This window comes from Sebastes umbrosus, chromosome 8 (assembly GCF_015220745.1).
Source record: "Sebastes umbrosus isolate fSebUmb1 chromosome 8, fSebUmb1.pri, whole genome shotgun sequence".
In the NCBI taxonomy this organism is placed as follows: Eukaryota; Metazoa; Chordata; class Actinopteri; order Perciformes; family Sebastidae; genus Sebastes; species Sebastes umbrosus.
This window is the reverse complement of record NC_051276.1, coordinates 23,342,922-23,363,280: the sequence shown is the minus strand read 5'-3', so window position 1 is coordinate 23,363,280 and position 20,359 is coordinate 23,342,922. Positions and strand designations below refer to the sequence as shown.

The 20,359-nt window shown below is 37.5% G+C and overlaps 1 protein-coding gene across 1 annotated transcript; it reads left to right on the top strand.

The window, feature by feature from the left end:
* Nucleotides 1-18,039: 18,039 nt before the first annotated feature.
* On the top strand, nt 18,040-19,696 carry LOC119492269 (immediate early response gene 5-like protein). The gene has a single exon (XM_037776601.1). It carries the CDS (start codon nt 18,738-18,740, stop codon nt 19,617-19,619), a length of 882 nt encoding a protein of 293 aa, XP_037632529.1. The 5' UTR covers nt 18,040-18,737; the 3' UTR covers nt 19,620-19,696.
* Nucleotides 19,697-20,359: the final 663 nt, after the last annotated feature.

The window sequence follows — 20,359 nt, the reverse complement described above, 5'->3', positions numbered from 1 at the left end:
CCACCACACCTGCTCATTCTCTCATAGCCCTTTTCTTTCACTGCAACCCATTGTATCTCTCAACCGCTTGCTTTCCAGCTCCTGCACGTTTTTTGCCGGTGTTGTAGATCTTTTATTTTCTTCCAATCATTTTGTCAATTCATAAGTCATTCCAAAATAAGATCCCGATAATAATGTGACATCTACTCGAAAGTTTGATATTTACAAACTAAAAACACTTTGGTTGACAAAATAACACTTTAAAATGCTTTATAGTCAACAAAGTATACACAATAATTACAAAATGGACCTTCGGCATGTTGAAAGAAAACCTTATATAACATGTTTGGTATGTTCCCCTCTTAATTTGAAATTCTTTATTTCAGTTAGTTATTATTTCTTGATCTATTTTCCCAATTCCTCTTGGTCTTAACCAGTCCCCTTCTCTCTTTTCTTTAGGTAATCTATTTACCATGAAGTATTTTTCATTACGAATTCTTCTAGTCAGACTAAGAGAGGTTCATGTCATACTTTAAAAAAGTAAAATGCCACACAATGGCATTTAGCACCACATAGAGTAGATGTTTTGAGGGATAAACCCACAAAAAAGTCATTTTATTGATATCAATTCATAAAAGAAAGAAGCACTAGGCTCTTTGGTGAGATACAATTGAACTACTGCAATGCAGCCATGAGCATAAAACCTGGAGAGTTAAATCCATTTTTTGTTTTATGCTTTTGGAAAATAGCTTTAATTTGAAATTTGCTGGAATTTACACACTAAACTTAATCTGTTTTGGTTGGAAACTCAATACTTTGGTTGACGAAATAACACTTTTAAATGCTTTATAGTCAGCAAAGTATACACAATAATTCCAAAAATGGATCTTCAGCATGTTGAAATGAAAACCTTATATAACCTGCTTGGTATGTTCTTCTCTTAATTTGAAAATCTCTCTTCCAATTAGTTATTTCTTTAGGTAATCTATTTTCCATGAAGTATGTGTTGTTTTTCATTCCCAATTCTTCTTGGTCTTGACCGGTCCCTGACATCGTATCAACTTCAGCAGCACAGACTATGAAAGGTTCATGTAATACTTTAGAAAAAGTAAAATGCAGTACAAGGACATTTAGTACCACAGAGTAGAGTAAATGTTTTGAAGGATAAACCCACAAAAAAACTTATTTTATTGATATCAATTCATAAAAAGAAAGAAGTAATAGGCACTTTAGCGTGATACAATTGAACTACTGCAATGCAGCCATGAGCATTAAACCTGAGTCAATCCATTTTTTATTTTATACTTTTGGAAAATAGCTTTACTTTGAAATTTGCTGGAATTTACAAACTAAAAGTGAATGTCTTTTGGAGGGAAACTCAAGATTTTGGTTGACAAAATAACACTTTTAAATGCTTTATAATCAACAAAGTATACACAATAATTCCAAAAATGGATCTTCAGCATGTTGAATTGAAAACCTTATATAACCTACTTGGTATGTTCTTCTCTTAATTTGAAAATCTTTCTTTCAATTAGTTATTTTTTTAGGTAATCTATTTTCCATGAAACGTGTTGTTTTTCATTCCCAATTCTTCTTGGTCTTGACCGGTACCTGACACCGTATCAACTTCAGCAGCACAGACTATGAAAGGTTCATATCATACTTTAGAAAAAGTAAAATGCAGTACAAGGACATTTAGTACCACATAGTAGAGTAGATGTTTTGAAGGATAAGCCCACAAAAAAACTCCTTTTATTGATATCAATTCATAAAAGAAAGAAGCACTAGGCTCTTTTGTGAGATAAAAAATAACTACTGCAATGCAGCCATGAGCATTAAACCTGGAGAGTCGATCCATTTTTATTTTATGCTTTTGGAAAATAGCTTTAATTTGAAATTTGCTGGAATTTACAAACTTAACTTAATCTGTTTTGGTTGGAAACTCAATACTTTGGTTGACGAAATAACACTTTTAAATGCTTTATAGTCAGCAAAGTATACACAATAATTCCAAAAATTGATCTTCAGCATGTTGAAATGAAAACTTTATATAACCTACTTGGTATGTTCTTCTCTTAATTTGAAAATCTCTCTTCCAATTAGTTATTTCTTTAGGTAATCTATTTTCCATGAAGCATGTGTTATTTTTCATTCCCAATTCTTCTTGGTCTTGACCGGTCCCTGACACCATCATCATCTTCAGCAGCACAGACTATGAAAGGTTCATGCCATACTTACACAATAAAATGCAGTACAAGGACATTTAGTACCACATAGTAGAGTAGATGTTTTGAAGGATAAGCCCACAAAAAAACTCATTTTATTGATATCAATTCATAAAAGAAAGAAGCACTAGGCTCTTTTGTGAGATAAAAAATAACTACTGCAATGCAGCCATGAGCATTAAACCTGGAGAGTGAATCCATTTTTTATTTTATGCATTTGGACAATAGCAGCTTTAATTTGAAATTCACTCAAATAATTTCAAAATAATGCTGTTTTTTTTTTTGTCCATGTCATTGGCTGAGTTCCTAGTCCGGCCCCAACCTTTTCATTTGCCACCAACTGAAAGACATTGTGGTTCTGTACCCGGCCTTTTCTTCTATAGAGCGCACCAGCCTGTGCCGAATGTGCATCTCCTTGTCTTCCAGTAGACATTGTCTAGACACGGGATGATTGCAGACATCACTGAACACTCAGCTGCTGCCTGAAAACCTCATGGGACTTGTGGTGGATGTTAGAGGGGAAATGGCCAGCAGTCAATGAGGGGGTCACACTTACATGCACCTCTTTAGATTGTGTGTTTTGCCCATACATACATCTCCGCACTGTATGTGTTTTGTGCTGGTGTGAAGGCGAGCGTGGATTCAGATGTGTGGGAGAGAGCAGAAGAAAGAGCGAAAGAGAGCGTAGACATTGAAACACTGTGTTCATAACCGCAGATGTGGTGACTTCATCTGAAAAAAATGTACCCCGTCCTATTGCTCTGCTAGCGTCGATGGAGCTCACCAAAACGAACGGCTGTTAACACTCAGACGAATAAAAAGCAACATACAGATATCAACATTATGCTGGCTTCCATGCAGCATATTTAATCTCCTATAACATTATTGTTGTTTGGCTCAGGCACTGTTAAATGTGGAGCTTTGACTGGGTGTGTGTTAGGGGAGGGGGTGTCGGTGTGAGATGGTCGCAGGTCGCCGGGTTCAATCGGGGCACAGGACTAATCTCAGTGGGGGTGGATTGGATGCAGGATAGCTGAATCCTGTTGGGGCAAGCCACCTTCTCATTCTGCTCCAGGTGTTGGTTCCTCCTTTAGACTGACGCATACTGTCTGCTAAGCTCACCAGTCTTCATAGTACTCATTTAGCTGAAAGCTTTAAGGTTACATTGAAGGGTTTTTGTATGTCTTCCTGTATGTTTTGAGGTAAAATATGTCAAGATTTAAATTCCTTACTTGTTGGAAAATGGTGAGAAATTGTCTTTCCCACAATTACCCTACTTTTTTTGCCCACTTTTATACTATTTTATTTATCTCTTCCAGGTTGTGTTTTACCTCATGTCGGTAGCTTTTTGTTAATCTTAGATGTTTTTCAAATCTAACTTGGAAAGAAAACTTCCCCCAACAAGTAAAGTAACCATACTGCTACGCACCAGTTTAACACAAAGCTGTTCTTTCTCTTTGAGAAGGGAATCATTTGAAAGTGTAAGCACACCAAAAAGTTACGCTTCCACACTCCCAACTCCTATTTTAGAAGCGCACAAATCCACCACCCTCTACATTTCTACAACTGACGCCATTTCACAGAAATTCCAGACAACTGGCGCCTGAGCTCTGCCTCAAGAAGGACATGATGAATAGGACACACCCTTGGTATGCTAGTGAATGGTAGAATATATGGCACACACTGCAGTGTTACAGCCTAGATTCATTACAGCCTCTCGTTCCCCGGCTCTTTCAGAGTGTGGTTCTCACTGCTTTTCACCCCCTTGCCGCGTTTTCATGCCGCTCGCCTATTTTTAAAAGCTTCGAATTTTGAGTGAAATGCACTGAGGCACCAGCAAGGCGAGCTACAGCTCTTTCCAGCGCTGGTTCCTGATCCACCTCTTTGTTGTGGTCTATGCATGCCTGCTCTAGTCACATGACTGCGTTTCCATGGCAACTCGGGTTTGAGTAATCATTTGCGTTACGACCTTTATTCCCTTGAGGAAAGGGGAGGGGGAGGTTAGACTGAGCCTGTAGAAAGAGGGAGCAAGAGGAAAGAGAAAAGACAGGCAGAAGGGGAGCGGCGGAGAGGCACAGGGAAAGAAAATAGGCAGAAAAACAGCGGCTGTGGAGGGAAAATTCTGCTCTTTCTCGCCTTTATATTTTGTATTTCATCTTTTTTCTCTTCACATGCAACCTCTACCTAACCTTATTCAGTAGTTGGGTGGGTGAGCAGAGAACGAAGCCCGCCACTAAACACTGGGTTGTATGCTTCAGTTTCACCATAATATCTTTTGTGTTGTTGTGACTCACTCGGTGACTAGGACAGGCGAGCGAGTTTGGTTGGAGAGGCAGCAGGCATGTATGTTTCATAAGGGCCTACACACACAGACACACACACACACACACACACACACACACAGACACACACATACACGCCTCCCCTTCACTTCTTCTCGGAGGAAAAGCAGCACTGTGCCACATGTGCAAGTCTCAGCAGAAACAGATTCTGTATGTTCCTGTTTCTTGCTCTCCCGGCTGCGTTGTCATGGTTACCGAGCTAGTCCACCAAGGCACGCAGCTCCTCTCCCTCTCTCTCTCTTTCTACCTCTCTCCCTCTCTCTCTACCTCTCTCTCTCGCCACCGTTGGGTGATTCAACCCATCAGTTGGGTTGTGTCATCTCCTAGATGGAGTTTCGAAGCTCCCACATCTCCTAAATGGAGTTTTTCAGTTTGGACTTGTGTTCCAATTGGATTCTAGTTTGTAGAAAAATGGAATAATTGTGTGTTGGTGGATGGGTGTGTGTGGGGGTAAATGGGTGGGGTTCTTTTGCGGGTGTCTTTTACCAGCAGTAGGGCGATCCAGCATTGACAGGAGGTGGGCTCCGAACCGGGGGGCTGGTGATAGACACTGTGGGGGTTGTGTGGCGGCGGCGGCGGTGGTGGTGGAGGTGGTGCTGGCTGCTTCCAGGTGCCCGCGACTGGGGCTGAATATGAATGAGGGGCCCCGGTTCTCCAGAGATGGCGGCTGGGGAGGGAGAGAGAGAGAGCTGCTAAAACCAGAGACCGGTGGAGCCTGGGCTGGTTGAGAGGCCCCCACAAGCTGCTGACAGGAGCTGGAGCTAGCCATCACGTTAATTAGCGTTTTTTACTCGAGCAGCGGCGAATAGGGGGAGTGGGTTAGAGAGGGATGTGGGGGTGGTATATGACTCATAGACACAGTATGGTTTATTCATGATGGAGGAAGGGGATGTGTGTGTGTGTGTGTGTGAGAGAGAGAGAGAGAGAGAGAGAGAGAGAGAGAGGAAACAGACATTTGATTTGCACACAGTTCTATGTGTGTGTGTGTGTGTGCATGTGTGTGTGTGTGTGTGCGGAGCCTTAGTAGATCATTGATTGGCACTGAGCCAAGATATTATTATGTCTTGAACATAATACCAGGCGTTCATTGTTGCTTTCATTGAGTTTTTTTCTATAATTTTGCAATACACACTGAAATTAATTCAATACATTTGAAACTAGATCCTTCCTTTGATTTTGTAACATACATGTTAACAGGACATTTTACACAACACATGATAAAATAAAGATAATACGAGCCGTTACAACGTTGATTTATTTCAGTTTCTACTTTCTACCGAGACATTATTGATCACAGGCTTTTTGAGGCCTGTCTGGGAAGCATCAGACTGATGAAATGGGTTATGGGTGCCTCTCTCATAGGTGACCTGACCTTGTCTCCTCCGCCTCAGCCCCTGACAGTGATCCTCGACCCCCTGAGGGATGCGCGGGATCGATAGATTGGTCTTTTTTACCCACACCAATCACCCAGTTCTCCCCATCCAGGTCGAGCAGAGCCGCGGAGGAGAGCTGCTGCAACATAAAGAACATTCCAGAAGAAGCGTCTCCTCCTCAGTCTGTTCGCTCGCTCCACGCCAGAGCAGGGATGCGAGAGGCTTGTGTGTTTGTTTGTGTGTGTATAAGAGGGTGTAAGGGGGGGGTTACATTACAGCTATGCTATTGTCTAATTGTCTCCTCTTATCATTAGTGACAACCATGACCTCTGTTATTGGCATATCTGCATTCTGCCTGCACTGCAGAGCCTCCACCACACTACTCGCAGCGATTTCTCTCCCAAGAGCGGCAGGGCCCATGCCTCATAAATACAAACACAATCTCTCCTACACCTCCTGACTGCAGGACAGGACTCCACACATATCTGCCCGTGGAGCGCAGCCCATTTGCATACATATTAAAGTGACGCCTCAGAAAAAAGGAAGAGAGAGAAAGAGGGGGAAGGAGGGGAGGGGGGGGAAGAGAGAGCGGGTATATGCAAACAAGGCTTTCATCTAATATGCAAGAACCGGCATTGCTCTGGCATAAATCTGCATCTGAGCTCAGGCAAAGAGAGCGGAGCCCATTTGACAGTAAATGGGCTGGGGATGGCTGTCAGATGCACAGGGGAACACTGTGTTACCCCACAGAGTACAGGGCCGATTGATCAGCATGGCATGTCGCATATAGCAAGAACTACAAAGTAACAATAGTACATGCTAAGTGAGACCTATGGATGGTGTTAAAGGAAAGAAACGGGGGATAGACGATAGAGTACGGCAGGAAAATATGGAATGCTTAAAGGAAAAGTTCGATATTTTGTGAAATATACTTGTTCGTTGTTTTTGCACGGAGTAAACAAGCGAGATAAAACATGTTAATCGGTGAACTTTAAAGGTGTTGGTTGGCATATTTTGTTACCTTTGGACAGAGCTGGCTGTATCTGCCTGTTTCCAGGCTTTATGCTAAGCTTAGCTAACTGACTGCTGGCTCCAGCTTCACATTTATCAGATGAGATTTACAGAGATGAGAGTGATATTCATCTAATGAAAGCAAAACAGCGTGCGGAATTAGAAAATATTAGCATGCTGGCATGCTAAACTAAGATGGTGAACCCATAGACTGTATATAAGAAGTGGATGTAGTCACCGTGAGGTCACCCATTGGTTTGTGGACTGCCGTTTTGAAGCCTCAAGTTCTGCATTTTGGGCGTCGCCATCTTGATTTTTTGCAACCAGAAGTGACACGAGACGGTGGAGCTAAGTACAAACCGACCGCTGAATAAGACATTTTTAGGCAACCAAAATGTTATAATTAACTTTCATGAACTGAAAACACACAGTGAAAGGGTTAAAGTTGCAACCTGTCAATCACAAGGTAGCCACGCCCTAAAGCATACCCTTCTTTATGGTCTATTTGACTCTAAATGGGACCATAATTTACTAAATGAACATCATGCTGTATTGAAGAAGACTTGAAACTAGCGATTGAGACCATAAACTCATGTTTACAATGTTTACTGAGGTAATAAATCAAGTGAGAAGTAGGGTCATTTTGTCATAGACTTCTATACAATCAGACTTCTTTTTGCAACCAGAGGAGTCGCCCCCTGCTGGCTGTTAGAAAGAAAATATATATATAAAAAATAAATATATATATATATATATATATATATATATATATATATATAATTAATGCATTATTTAAAAGTTTTCTGAATCTGCTCATTTGATTTACAGAATATGATTTTACAGGACAAACATTTCCAAAAGAATTAAATGTTTAGACAAAGGCTGTAATTTGTGTAAATAATAAAATAATCATTTAAATGGTAATAATAATGGTCCAAAATGATGTCAAATTGCATAGTTTTAAGTTAAAAAAAACATAAACTTTTCTTGGGGGAGGACCACCAAACCCAATGTCTCTTAGTATCCTTTATTCACTGTAGAAATTCAGAATATGTCTCTTTATCCTGCTGCATAATACTGTATGTTGGAGCATCCTGACTGGGACACTGCTCCTTAAACCTGAATGACACCCTACTATAGGCTACAAATAACAAAGGAAAGCACTTTAAATATTAACACTATGGAAAATATACAAACTCACCACATTAACCCTATAATTTCCAGTTGGAGTATTATTGGAGTATTATAGGCCTGCTACAGAAGATGTAAAGCCCAAGTATAATAATATAGAAAGAAAATCTGCTTATGACTGACACAGTGTAACATGCTTAAAGAAATAATGAACTAGAAGTGCACTCAGAGAGCACAGACCTCCGCCAAGGCAGGTTAAATGTACATCGCTATGTCTTAAAGCCTGTGGTGTTAATGCAAAGGCTGAGCGGAGTTATTAAAAAAAATTCCCGAAGCTGGATCATGACCTGGATCACCACCAAAACCGAATGGAGTGTTTTTTGTGCCACACCCCACCCCTCCAGAAAATTTCATTCAAATCCATCGCGGACTTTTGGAGTAATCGTACAAACGGACAAACGGACAAACCAACAAACCAACGGCGATGAAAACATAACCTCCTTCCTCGGCCTTCGGCCTTGGCGGAGGTAATAAATAGGAATAAGTCGACAGAGATTGCTGATACTGGCCGATACTCACGCCAACATGTGAATAAGAGAGTTCTGGCACTTATTTTTTAACCCTTCAAGCACTGGTCTTTATGCAATACTCATCTAAGCTAACTGTCCGCAACATACTTATCACGCCAACATCAAAGTGGTTTAGATCTATTCATCTAACTTTTTATAAGAAAAGCAAAAAAAAAAAAAATTCCAAAATGTTGAACTGTTCCTTTAAAAAGGCAATGCATTTGTTATAAAAGCATACTGTAGGCCTCCTGTATGTATGCCGCATTATGCCATTAACGTGTACTGAATTGTACGTATCATCCGGCAGTTTTTAAACACTGCTAGAACTTTTTTTTGCACAGGCAAAAGTAGAGCACATGATGGCGGTGCTAAAGCAAAAGTTAAAGTGCACTAGTGAAACTTTACTTACTGTCTTCAGAAACTGGAGCGCTGCCACAAGCTCTGGGTTTCCCCTAACTGTGAGCATTTCATGTCGGACACCCTTGAACTCCCTTTCCTGTTTTCCTGCCTGAGCATGTCGCATTGAAGCACGCCATTCTGTCTGTACAGGTGATCTTACGCACAGGAAATGGAAACTCTGAATGTGTGCATGTGTGTGCGCGTGCGTGTGAGAGAGTGTTGGAACGGGGGTTTGGTGGTGGTGGTGTGGGGGGGGGTTGAAACAGGATATGTTGGGAATAACACAAAGCACAAAAAAGTGTCACATGATCTGAAGCACAGAGTTGATTTATTTGGCTTCAGAAAGAATCTGTTGCATGTGGTTTGGAGGAGAGAATGTTTTCCTTCTTTGCTCGCAGTGTGCTCAGACACAACACATGGAAACATTTTCAGAGAGGCCATGGGTCTGTGAAAAAAAAAAAAAAAAGCTCCAGACATTTTATTTCTTCTCTCTCTTTTCATAGCTTTTTCGGTTCTTTTTTTTTCTTTCTCAAACTGATTGAATTACATACATCTGCTTGCCACATGTAGAAATATCCCCCTAATGAATATGTGCGATGCATTCAGGGGTTTTGACGTGCAATTAGTTTATACGTTAATAGTTTATTTTGGTAAGAATCAACTGTCAGAGTGGCGGACCAAGTGGTATTCCATGCTAGTGTGGCTGAGATATATCAATGAACATCCTATTTACAGCCTCTATTTCAGTCTGAAATAAATACTCTTCCACTCACATGAGACAGTTGCAGGTCTGCTCTATTGTCTGCCATAAATATGCTGGAAGGGTTGGTTAAATATTGATAACACCAATTTTCTGCCTCCCCCCCTCCTCCTACCCCACACACCCTCTCTCCATCACCACCACACACACACACAAACACACACACATCACTCGAACGAAACCCCTCCTTCTTTCTCTCCTTCTATCTCGCGGTTATTTCACCCTCTCAGTAACCTTGCTTATGCATATTGCATATGTAAATAAAGCACCCCGCCTCTGAAGTAATTGTGTGCATCTTCTACGGAGCTGCATATCTCAGTGCTGTGTTTAAGAGGACGGTACTATGGAAAGGCTGAATTCTCTTTGTTTAGAAGGTGATACTTTTCTGTTTGGACTCCTCCACCAACTCCAGAACTATAGATTTATTGATAGAAAAGTGCTTGAAGTACAATTTTTACAACTCTTCTTCTCAGTTTTTTTGAGTTCAGAAGGAGTTGGTTATGGGCGGGGCTGAGTCCCTTGTCCAGGATTTCTGGCACATACAATTGTACCTAAAATCATTTATCAACACATGTAGTATGAAGTGACTATACTATGTCATATTTAGGTTGAATACTAATGCAGTATCTTAATTGTTAATTGTTTTTAGATTAGAACATCTAAGATGCTGGAGTTTCAAATTTCCATCCTCCATAATTCATATTTTGTTTGTTGCAGCTCATAACATATACAGTAGTTCAATTATTTAAAGGTGCTATTGATGACATTGATAACATTCATCCACTAGATGTTGCATTCTCCCTTCCCCATTCCATTATGTTTACTTCACAACAAATCGTTGCCAGGCACCGTCAATCTCAGCCATTTATTTATTCGTTTTTTTCCACACTAACTGACGACCCAGAGATATCACGTGATACCAACGTTGTTTTACTATTGGCTAACAAGACTTTTTGGAAGTGGGCACCAAATGTCAGATATCTTCCACAGAGATAAACAAAACATTAATTTTGGACCCGCCAACATTTTTAAAATGATTCATTCACAATCATAATATTTTTTTTTTTTAGGAAAAGCCATACTTTTATTCGGCACCTTTCTAAAGGCTCTGTGGATGTATTATTGTTTTTACAAAATATTTGTCTACAAATTTTTTTTATCAATAATACCTTTAACTAACCTATATTCAGATGTATTTATTCTTCAAAGTTACAGTGGTATTTTTCATGTTTTTACAAAACTCTTTGTCTCAAGTAAGACACATATCTTCAGTGGCCAATGCTGGTACAGTTTGCTGTCCTAAAATAGGCTAAGAGGCTTTCTCTTTGTCAGTTGTATACGTGGTTCATTTTTAGTTGAAAAAAAAGTTATGTTTTCTCTTCGTCTTCGTTACAGAGCTCATTTTCTTTATTTAGCAAAAATGCACAGCAAAAATGTCATTAGAAACATTGCACTATGCTATACTCAACTCAACTTTATTTATATAACATCTTTCATATAATCATGCAGCCCAAAGTGCTTCACAGAGCAAGATGAAAACAGCACAGGCAAAAAAAAAGGCAACAATAAATAGAATTTTGCAAGACTAAAAATTACAAAAAAAAGCAATAAAATGTTAAAATAAATAAAGATCAGTAGAATGAATAGACACAAGAGATATAAATAGTGTGAAAAACAATTAAGTCTTTGGCACATTTATATAAAAATAGAAATGTATATGTCATGTATTGTATATATCTGTATGTTTCTCTGTGGAAGCAAATGTCATATCTATCTAGAAGTTGAAATCACTAGAAGTCACTACAAGTCTTAATTTCAGTTTCTGGTTTGGTGTAAATTGTAATGGGATTAAAATGGAGCAGTATCAGGAGAAAATAAATAAATTAAAACAAATGACTGTTAAATTAAAGATAATCATATGTTTAATCTCATTCAAATTGTATGTGCAAACATCAAATTGCATATTTGTTTCAGAGATTAAGAATCAAGTTTAATATTACAAAAAAAAATCATGAACATAATGTTCAGTTTAAAGATCAACATTGACAGATAGGGCTACTGTATTTGACAATGTAGTAGTACATTTTTTGCCATTTATAAGTTTCTGCCTTGCCTATTTATGAGCCAAAGTGAAAGAGCCACAATAAATGTTTGCAGTTTATTAAACTGTCCCAAAAAAATATGGTTATTTCTTTTAATTGTATCTATGATTCATATTTAATCCACTAATATAGAGCATTTTTCAACACTATTTAACCTTAAAATGGCAAGTTGATTTCTTTACAATTATTTTTGTTATGCACACTGAGGTCCAAGTGATCAATGAATAGCCCCTATTCTTTCCATTACCACTGGATGGATGTCTTTACCGAGCAAAGCCTTCACTGTCTTATGGGTAAGATTACTCAAGTCAACACGAGTGTGTGCAAGTACAGCAGTGTCTTCAAAACTGATATTAGGTCCATTTGACATTTGGTCTGACCTTTGGTTCTGTCTCTCACAGATTGTTGGTTGTGGTTTCTCTCCAGTGATGCTCAATAAAATGTTCGTTACGGTTATTTTCTTTTTCCCAGTGTGACATTTTGGCACTTACCCTGTTTTTTCCCCCACTTGTATCTCGCTGGCTTTGCCATTTAGCCACCCATAATGCAAAAAAATTATACAAAACATAATATAAAAAACTGTATTAAGTGCATTGTTTTTGCTCTAAAGGTAAATGTACTTGTTCCGACCTGAGTATTTATCTCTTCCTATGTGTTGTTATAATAATTACAAATGTGTTTTGTGATCATTAGAAAAAAAACAAAGATGTTTCCACAGATACATTTTGCCCTAAATGTCACTTTCACCTTGTTGTACTATACCATATACTGTACTATACTGTACTTTACTACGCTATATATTATATTGAGTTGAAACAGTGCAAATAATCCAGGATCTTTCTTTCAGTGTGACTTAGAGAGTGATAGTAGTATGATAATACTGTTTAACAGCATGAAGAGAGGCAGGTTATTACATTAAGCTTTAACTTTCCTTCCATACTTAAAGGGTTGTTTTGAAGTGAGGTACGTATCCATAGTCAGTGTATTATCTACAGTAGATGACGGTCGGCACGTCCCCAGTTTGGAGAAGCAGACAGGAGTTACTGCACGGAAACAAAGCAATGTACTGCTGTGGACGGGCCGGCAGCGAAACATATTTTAGCTACCTAAAAGAAAGCCCCACCTAAAAAACTGTTTATGTGTACACTATATTTAGTATATTCTCTCAGCTCTACCTTGCTGTCAGACAGTCCTTTCAGACAGGGAACTCAAGCTACTGTATCCATCTATGCTCTCAACAAAGCCACTAGACTTCATTGAAAAAACTTGTAATTTTATCTCACAGAACACGGGAGTTGCTGGTCTACCGCTGCTTCGATCGGTCAGTTAGTTTGTGCTATTGATCTGTAGCGTGGTGAATCCAAACTAACCAAAGTCACACAATAACACAAACAAACTAACCCATCGAGGCAGCGGTAGACCAGCAACTCCCTGGTGTTCTGTGAGGTAAAATGACAGGTTTTTTCAATGGAGTCTGGTTGCTCTGGTGAGAGTATAGATAACGGCTTAATTTCCCCGTCAAAAACATAGACTGTATAGCTGTCTCACGGCAAGGTAAACCGGCAAACATATTCTAAATTGACGTACACTTTGAGAGATTTTTTGTGTCTAAAATACGTTTTGCTGCTGTCCCCGTCGACAACAGTACATTGCTTTGCTTCCGTGCAGTAACTCCTGTCTGCTTCTCCAAACTGTGGGCGTACCGACCATCATTTACTGTAGGTTTACTGATTATGGATAAGCACCTCATACAACCCCACTTCAAAACACTCAAACTATCCCTTTAATACCATTAGAGATACATGAAAGGCAATTAAACAAATGTATTCTATACTGTACTATACTATACTACAAATTGCTGAACTACACCATAAAATACAACGCTATGCCATGCCATAACACGCTGTACCATAAAACATGATATCAATCTGCTCTCTGCCATTTAAACCATATTCCAGAGAGAGCACACATGTCAGACTCCAATTTACGCCATTATCAGAGCATGATAACCATAATAGTGGCTGTCCTCCTGATTCACGCATTTGGCAGGAAATCAAAGTCACATCCAGGTGTTCAGTATGATGTCAGCCATCTGTGTGTGTACACACAAACAGATGTGGGGCACGGATGACAGATAATCTCTCTACAAAGAGCTTTTACCTTACACATCTGAGTGTGGTGACAACATTTCTATTATCAGAGGCAGTCCTAATGACATCATTGTCAGGTCCAGACAGTCCAGGCAGTCCATTCATAATCGACTCTCTGTGTGTATGTGTGCACTATACCTATGTGCTATGTATTTATGAGAATATTTAATTTGATTTGTGAGGAAATATCTGTTTTACTTAGTGTAGTATAGTATAGTATGTTAGGCTATTATAGTACAGAATTGTATAGTGGTGTATAGAAGTGCTCTTCTCTGTGTGTTTTGGGCTATGGTTTATGCTTCGTAGTGAGGCTGCATTCAGAAGCTCTGGCCCTGCTTCATGGAGCAGTGATCCAGAGGATCTGAGCAACGTGTGCAGTCTATTCTCGATTGTTTATCCTCTAATATCCTTCTAATTCTAGGATTGTGTTGGTGACGTGGTATTTGGTCCTCCTGTCATTTATGGTTTGAATTGCCTTTACTTGTAGAAAAAGAGCTCTATTATTATGTTTGATATTCTATACTATTCTATTACTCTCTGCTTTATTCTACTTTATTACTCTATTCTATTCTCTTACACTCAACTCTATTATATTCTATCATTTCATTACCCTCTAGGATATTGTATTAAATTATATATCATTCCATTACTCTCTTGTATGTTTTAATCTATTCTGTTACTCTCTAATATTCTTTATTCATGTCTATTCCATTCTATTACTCTCTAATACTGTATGTTCTATTCTGCTCTATTTGGTTACTCTTTACTATATTCTATTCAACTCTGTTCTATGCCATAACTCTCTACTCTATTATTTTCTATTCTGTCACTCTACTGTATTGTATATATTGTGTATTCTATTACTCTCTATTCTATTCTATTCTTCTTTTCTATTTTTTTCTTTTCTGTTACTCTACACTTTTCTAATCTTTTTTATTACTCTATTCTATTCTATTACTCTCTATTCTATTCTATTCTGTTGCTCCCTATTCTATTACCCTCTATGTTATATTCTGTTCTATTCCATTACTCTGTAGTGTGATCTATTCTATTCTATTTCTCTTCAGTATGTTCTATTCTACTTTATTTCTCCCTATTCTATTCTAGTAACCTCTAGTATGTCATATTCTGTCTATACTATTGCTCTCTATTCTATTCTATTACTCTCTCATATGATCTATTCTATTATATTCTATTACCCTCTAGTATGTTCTATTCTGTTCTATTCTATTGTTCTCTATTCGATTCTATTACTTTCTCATATGATCTATTCTATTATATTATATTACCCTCTAGTATGTTCTATTCTGTTCTATTCTATTATATTACTCTCTCATATGATCTATTCTATTCTATTCTATTCCCCTTTAGTATGTTATATTCTGTCTTTACTATTGCTCTCTATTCTATTCTATTACTCTCTCATATGATCTATTCTATTATATTCTATTACCCTCTAGTATGTTATATTCTGTTCTATTCTATTCTATTGCTCTCTATTTGATTCTATTACTCTCTAGTATGTGCTATTTTATTCTATTGCTCTCTATTCTATTCTATTAGTCTAGTATTTTCTATTCTATGCTATTGCTCTCTATTCTATTCTATTGTTCTTTATTCAATTATACATTATTATGCTTTAGTATGTTCTATTATATTCTATTGCTCTCTATTCTATTCTATTCTATTACCTTCTAGTATGTTGTATTCTGTTCTATTCGTTTGCTCTCTAGTATGAACTATTCTATTCTACTATTGCTCTCTATTCTATTACTCTCTCGTATGATCTATTCTATTATTCTATTATATTGCTCTCTATTCTATTATGCACTAATATGATCTATTCTACTCTATTGCTCTCTATTGTATTATTCTACTCTATTGCTCTCTAATCTATTTGATTACTCTCTAGTATGATCTGTTCTATTCTATTCTATTTCTCTTTAGTATGTTTTATTCTATGCTATTGCTCTCTATTCTATTCTATTCTATTCTATTACCCTCTCGTATGTTATATTCTGGTCCATTCTATTGCTCTTTATTCAATTATATTATGCTCTAGTATGTGCTTTTCTACTATATTGCTCTCTATTCTATTCCATTCTATTTTATTACTCTCTAGTATGATCTATTCTATTCTATTTATCTTCAGTATGTTCTATTCTATTCTATGGATCTCTATTCCATTATATTTTATTGCTGTCTAGTATGATCTATTCTACTCTATTTCTCTTCAGTATATTCTATTCTATTCTATTGATCTCTATTCTCTTCTTTTACTCTCTAGTATGATTGATTCTATTCTATTTATTTTCAGAATGTTCTATTCTATTCTATTGATCTCTATTCTATTACCCTCTAGTATGTTATATTCTGTTGTATTCTATTGCTCACTAGTATTAACTATTCTATTCTATTCTATTGCTCTCTAATCTATTACTCTCTCGTATGATCTATTCTATTATTTTCTATTGCTCTTTATTCTATTATATTATTCTCTACTGTGATCTATTATACTCTATTTCTATCGTATTAATCTATTCTATTGCTCTCTATTCTATTATGCGCTAGTATGATCTATTCTACTCTATTGCTCTCTATTCTATTATTCTACTATATTGCTCTCTTATCTATTCGATTACTCTCTAGTATGATCTGTTCTATTCTATTCTATTTCTCTTTAGTATGTCTTACTCTATTCTATTGCCTTCTATTCTATTCTATTACTCAGTATATTATATTATATTCTATTGCTCTTTGTTCTATTCTATTACTTTTTAGTATGTTCTATTATATTCTATTACTCTCTGTATGTTCTATTCTATTAATCTATATTCTATTCTATTTCTCTCTATTTTATTACTTTCTAGTATGATCTATTGGATGGTAAATGGACTTGCATTTATATAGCGCTTTTCTAGTCTTCCGACCACTCAAAGCACTTTACACTACATGTCAGCATTCACCCATTCACACACATTCATACACTGATGGCAGATGGCTATTGGTGCCAACTTTGCCCATCAGGATCCAATCTAAATACTCATTCATTCTTGTATGATCTATTCTATTCTATTTCTCTTTAGTATGTTTTATTCTATTGTATTGCGCTCTATTTTATTTTATTACCCTCTAGAATGTTATTTTCTGTTCTATTCTATTGCTCTAGTCTTGTATTCTATTACTCTCCAGTATATCTTATTCTATGCTATTGCTCTCTATGCTATTCTATTACTCTCTAGTATGTTCTATTCTATGCTATTGCTCTCTATGCTATTCTATTACTCTCTAGTATGTTCTGTCCTATTCTATTGCTCTCTATGCTATTCTATTAGTCTCTAGTATGTTCTATTCTATTCTGTTGCTCTCTATGCTATTCTATTACTCTCTAGTATGTTCTGTCCTATTCTATTGCTCTCTATGCTATTCTATTAGTCTCTAGTATGTTATATTCTATTATATTGCTCTCTATGCTATTCTATTAGTCTCTAGTATGTTCTATTATATTCTATTGCTCTCTATGCTATTCTTTTACTCTGTAGTATGTTCTATTCTATGCTATTATTCTTTATTCTATTCTCTTGCTCTTTATTCAATTATACTATGCTTTAGTATATGCTCTTCTACTCTATTGCTCTCTATTCTATTACTCTCTCGTATGATCTATTCTATTCTGTTGCTCTGATTTCTATTGTATGTCTCTTTAGTATGTTCTATTCTATTCTATTGATCTCTTTTCTATTCCATTACTCTCTATGATGATATATTCTATACTTTTCTATTGCTCTCTTTTCTATTCTATTACTCTTTATTATGCTCTATTCTATTACTCTCTAGTATGCTCTATTCTATTGCTCTCTATTCTATTCTATTACTCTCTAGTATGTTCTGTTTTATTATATTCTATTATATTGCTCTCTATTCTAGTATACTCTAGTATGTTCTATTCTATTACTCTCAATGATATTTTATTATATTCTGTCACTCTCTACTCTGTTCTATTCTATTGTACATACTAACTACTACAGTCTGTCTCTATGCTATCACTCTCTACTCTGTTTCGTTCTATTGTAATTACTAACTGTTATATTCTACTCTATTCTACTCCTCTCTTTCTATTCTACTCTATTCTACTCTACTAGTCTCTACTACTGTAGATGTGTTCTATTACTCCTCCTTCTGGTCTATTCAGTTACTCTTTCCCATATTCTATTACTCTCTCTTCTATTACTCTCTATACATTCTAGTCTATTTCACTTATTATGTTCTACTCTACTCTATTCCTCTCTTTCTGTACTATTCTACTCTGTTCTTTTCTACAAGGACAATAATTGTGATGGTTTTTTTTGTCCGCACTGAGACTTAAAAAGCCAAAAAGAAGAACACATTTAGTGAAATGCAGCATGCCCAGCTCCTATACGTGCATCCTGAATGAGGCTCGTAGTGATATATTTGCGTATAACAGAAGAAGCACCGCCTCCCTCCTATTGGACAATGTCTCTGCGAGGGCGTGGCGAGGAAAGATGAGAGTTGCAAATCCATGCCCTTACTGGGAAGACATGGAGAGCCATGGACACAGTCTACAACGAATCAAGTAGGGAATCTCAACTAAAAGACATATTTCTTCAGTGAAGAAACAACCAATTTTGAGAGACTGACTGAAGAGGAAAGGAAAGGCTTGGCCCGGTTGAGGATGGAGTGTGCATTTGACGCACAGAATCTGATCTCCATTTCTTTGAGGAAAATCCAAAGCTCCAGGACGCAGAGAGGAGGCATCAAGCTGCACAAGAACTTGCTGGTAACGTACGTCCTGAGAAACGCCAGGCAGTTTTACATGAGCAAAAACTTGTCGCAGACGCAGCTGAGGACGCACCAATACGAGGATGTAGCTGCAGTCCGTGAGAGGCAAGACTATTTTGAATTGACCGGGAGCTTAACGGAGTTGTCCGATGACTTCTACTGCAACTTTACTGGCGTTGAGTCGGACACTTGGCAGCACTGCGGAGCGCACCAGCCTGCAGAAGTGGCGCACCAAGACGCGTCTGGATGCGCAATGCTCGCACCAAGTGACTCTGACCTCATGGTTTCGGAAGCCTGTTGGAGTTGTGCAGACAAATCCTCCTGGGAGTTACCTATCCCAAACGCACAAGCCAACCAAAAGACCGTCCTGGACTTGGACACGCATGTGGTGACTACTGTCACGACAGGATACTTCCACTCAGACTGTTGCTCCGCGCAGCAGTCCAAACAGCCGCAGCAGAATAAAAAGCGAAAGATGGACACTTCAAGTTATCACATTGTTGAGCCAGAGTTTTACCTGCCACCAGACTTTGGGCCGGTGCCGTGTAATAATAAAAGGATGAGGACTCAGGAGGAGGATTTAGACTCGGAGCAGTTGGACAGCTCGAACATCTCCAACCTGATCTCGGTGTTGGGTTCAGGTGGACTATCTGAGTTTGTGAGTTGGCAGCAGCAAACGGACCTTGAGCAAATATTCGCAACTCAGACAATTTGTTTGAAACATAAAACACTGTTAACAGGCAGCGGTTGGACCAGAGCAATCGAAGCATTTTGATTATTTGTATGATTGTTTTTTTTTCTTTGTATCGTTTTATTGCTTTCAAATAAACCATGACACGACTGCAAATTCTCTCTCTTCTCTCCTCTTGTTATTGAACAATGTTGATGAAATGTGAATATATACTGTATATAAAGCAATCATATCCATTTTGGGATTACTTCTGCACATTAACATCCTCATGTCAAATATGATATCATTTCTTCACACAGTATAAATTAACTAATTTAAAGCTTATTTTCTGGTGATTCATATTGGGGGTACATGCTGGAGTCTGCTGGGTTTGTATTCCTGAAGAAATATAGTTAACACTGTTTCTCTGGAAAAGATGTTGGACGAGCTCCATCATGTGGCCAGTTCAGATCTGTACAGCCTCACATGCACCAGCTCAACATCAGCAGAATATCATTCTGTAAATGTATTATTATCAGTATTATTATTATATGAGGGCCTGCTTTTATTAATCAATAAAACTATTTTTTTAAATCACTGATGCATTGGCTTTAAATCCTCCTGATGATTTACATGCACTATTTAAGTGTGCACAAGGTTTATCATAGATATACATCTATGGGGTTACAGTGACCTTGTATTTTTTTTTATCATTTTACAAGTCTTGTGGGATATCATATAAAATATATATAAAATATAATAGTTTATAAATGGCTCATTGATTAATGTAATCTATTATTCCTTTTAATAAAATAAAATAGGAGGATTAAAATGCTTATTATTGC

Excerpts from the sequence above, each read along its gene's own strand:
- LOC119492269 (XM_037776601.1), top strand. The coding sequence starts at position 18,738 with ATGGAGTGTGCATTTGACGCACAGAATCTGATCTCCATTTCTTTGAGG.